Below are 1,844 nucleotides of genomic sequence, written 5' to 3'. Positions count from 1 at the left end.
CCACTTTGTTACTATCTCTCTGACTTCTTTTTAATGTCAATGTTAATTCTTTTTGAGAAATCTCTCAATAAATCCAATTTTACCTTTACTCATGCACGATTGGGTCTTGTTTTGTTGCTGTATCCACCTGCAATGGCCTTCCAACAATTGCTGCTATTGAGAAAATTATTTCTTTTTCAAAGAAATTTGGTGGCAAGGAAGACAATGGAATTCATGTAATAGTTGTTGTGGTCTCTTTCTCCGAATCAAAGAGAGGGTCCCATTTTAGGGTTCTCATGAGGTAATTCTAATTTCTATGAGCAATATAGAAAATTGCCTTTAATAATAGGTTAACATAATCCTCCATTCATCATTCTTGCTCTCAACCGACTTAGCATAAGCCGCTGTCTTAGACTTCACCTTTTTCTTAACCTCTTCGTTCCCTATCAGTCTCCTCGATGCTTGCTAGATCGACCTCTCAAGACACCCAACATCTCTCTAGTGCTCTTTATAATGGAACTGGCAGTCATCTCCCACATCCTATCCATATCCCCTTTACTTTCCCAAGTCCCCTACTCTTCAACTTCTCCCTTATTTTCAAAGTACTAGCCAAAGTTAAGCTACCCCACTTAATCCTGGGTCGATCCTCCATACTTCTCTTCTTTGTCCTTATTGATAACCAAGTTCATCGCCAGCAACCTATGCTAAGTCAAAAGATTCTCGCTAGGTATGACTTTACAGTCTTTACATAACGCTCTATCACCTTTTCTAAGAAGCAAAAAGTTTATCTGAGACTTGGCAACTAAATTACGAAATGTAATAACGTGTTCCTCCTTCTTCGAAAAGCTCGAATTCGCTATCCACAACTTAAAAATTCTAGAAAACCCAAAAGATAATGTCCTCTTTATTTCGCTCCCCAAAACTGAAATCGCCATGCACATCATCATAACCTCTCGACAAAGATCCAATATGCCCATTGAAATATCCGCCTAAGAAAAGCTTCTCAGTGCTTGGGATGCTCCTTACCACCTCATCCAAAACCTCCCAAAATTCCTTTCTCTCCTCCTCGTCCAAACCTATTTGCGGGGCGTAGGCACTAATGACGTTTATAGTAGACCCTCCAAAGACCAACTTAATAGACATCAACCTATTACTAACACTCTTAACCTCTACCACATGCTCTCTAAGTTCTTCATCTACTATAAAACCTACCCCATTTCTATGTCTCACGCTACCCGAGTACCACAACGTATATCCATCCATATCTCTCGCCTTAGTGACTACCAATTTAGTTTCCTGGACACACGGTATACTAACTCTTCTATTTCTAAGAATCTTCACTAGCTCTATAGACTTACCTTGAAGTGACCCTATGTTTCAGGCCTCAACTCTCAACCTAGAAGCACCCTTATCCCACTTAGACTTACTCCTCCTCGCCCTCAACCCTCGACCTAAAACTAGACCCGATCCCAGCCCGACACCAACCTATGACATGACCCTAGTCTAGCATCTATCACCCTGTCCACCACTCAAACGCATACCTTAATTGGACACCTCTATTTCTAGGATGGTGTCCAAGTATAGTCAACTTCACAATCACCTTTATGTCTAAGATAGTGAAAATTTGTCAACCATGCTCACAAATTGTCTGTTATTGGTTCCCACATCTCTTTTTCAAGGATGATGTGGGTTTCTAAATTTTACCTAAACCCCTCTTTCAAGGATGATTTAAGCTTTCTAGAGCTTGGAATTTTCATCCATCAAACCCATTTGGGTATTTGAGGCTTTCACCCACAAATCTCAACCAAGTTACTCAAGCAATAGTAGAATCCAACATCATAAACAGTAAATGCACAAACAAATCA

The 1,844-nt window shown here is 40.1% G+C and overlaps 1 protein-coding gene across 1 annotated transcript; it reads right to left on the bottom strand.

Annotated features, from left to right (window-relative positions):
• Positions 1–855: 855 nt before the first annotated feature.
• Positions 856–1,242, bottom strand: LOC124887886. The gene has a single exon (XM_047397809.1). The coding sequence runs from the start codon at positions 1,240–1,242 to the stop codon at positions 856–858; it is 387 nt and encodes a 128-aa protein (XP_047253765.1).
• Between the last annotated feature and the right edge of the window lie 602 nt (positions 1,243–1,844).

The sequence above is a fragment of the Capsicum annuum genome, chromosome 10 (genome assembly GCF_002878395.1).
Source record: "Capsicum annuum cultivar UCD-10X-F1 chromosome 10, UCD10Xv1.1, whole genome shotgun sequence".
Lineage (NCBI taxonomy): Eukaryota > Viridiplantae > Streptophyta > Magnoliopsida > Solanales > Solanaceae > Capsicum > Capsicum annuum.
This window is presented reverse-complemented; position numbering and strand designations above follow the sequence as displayed.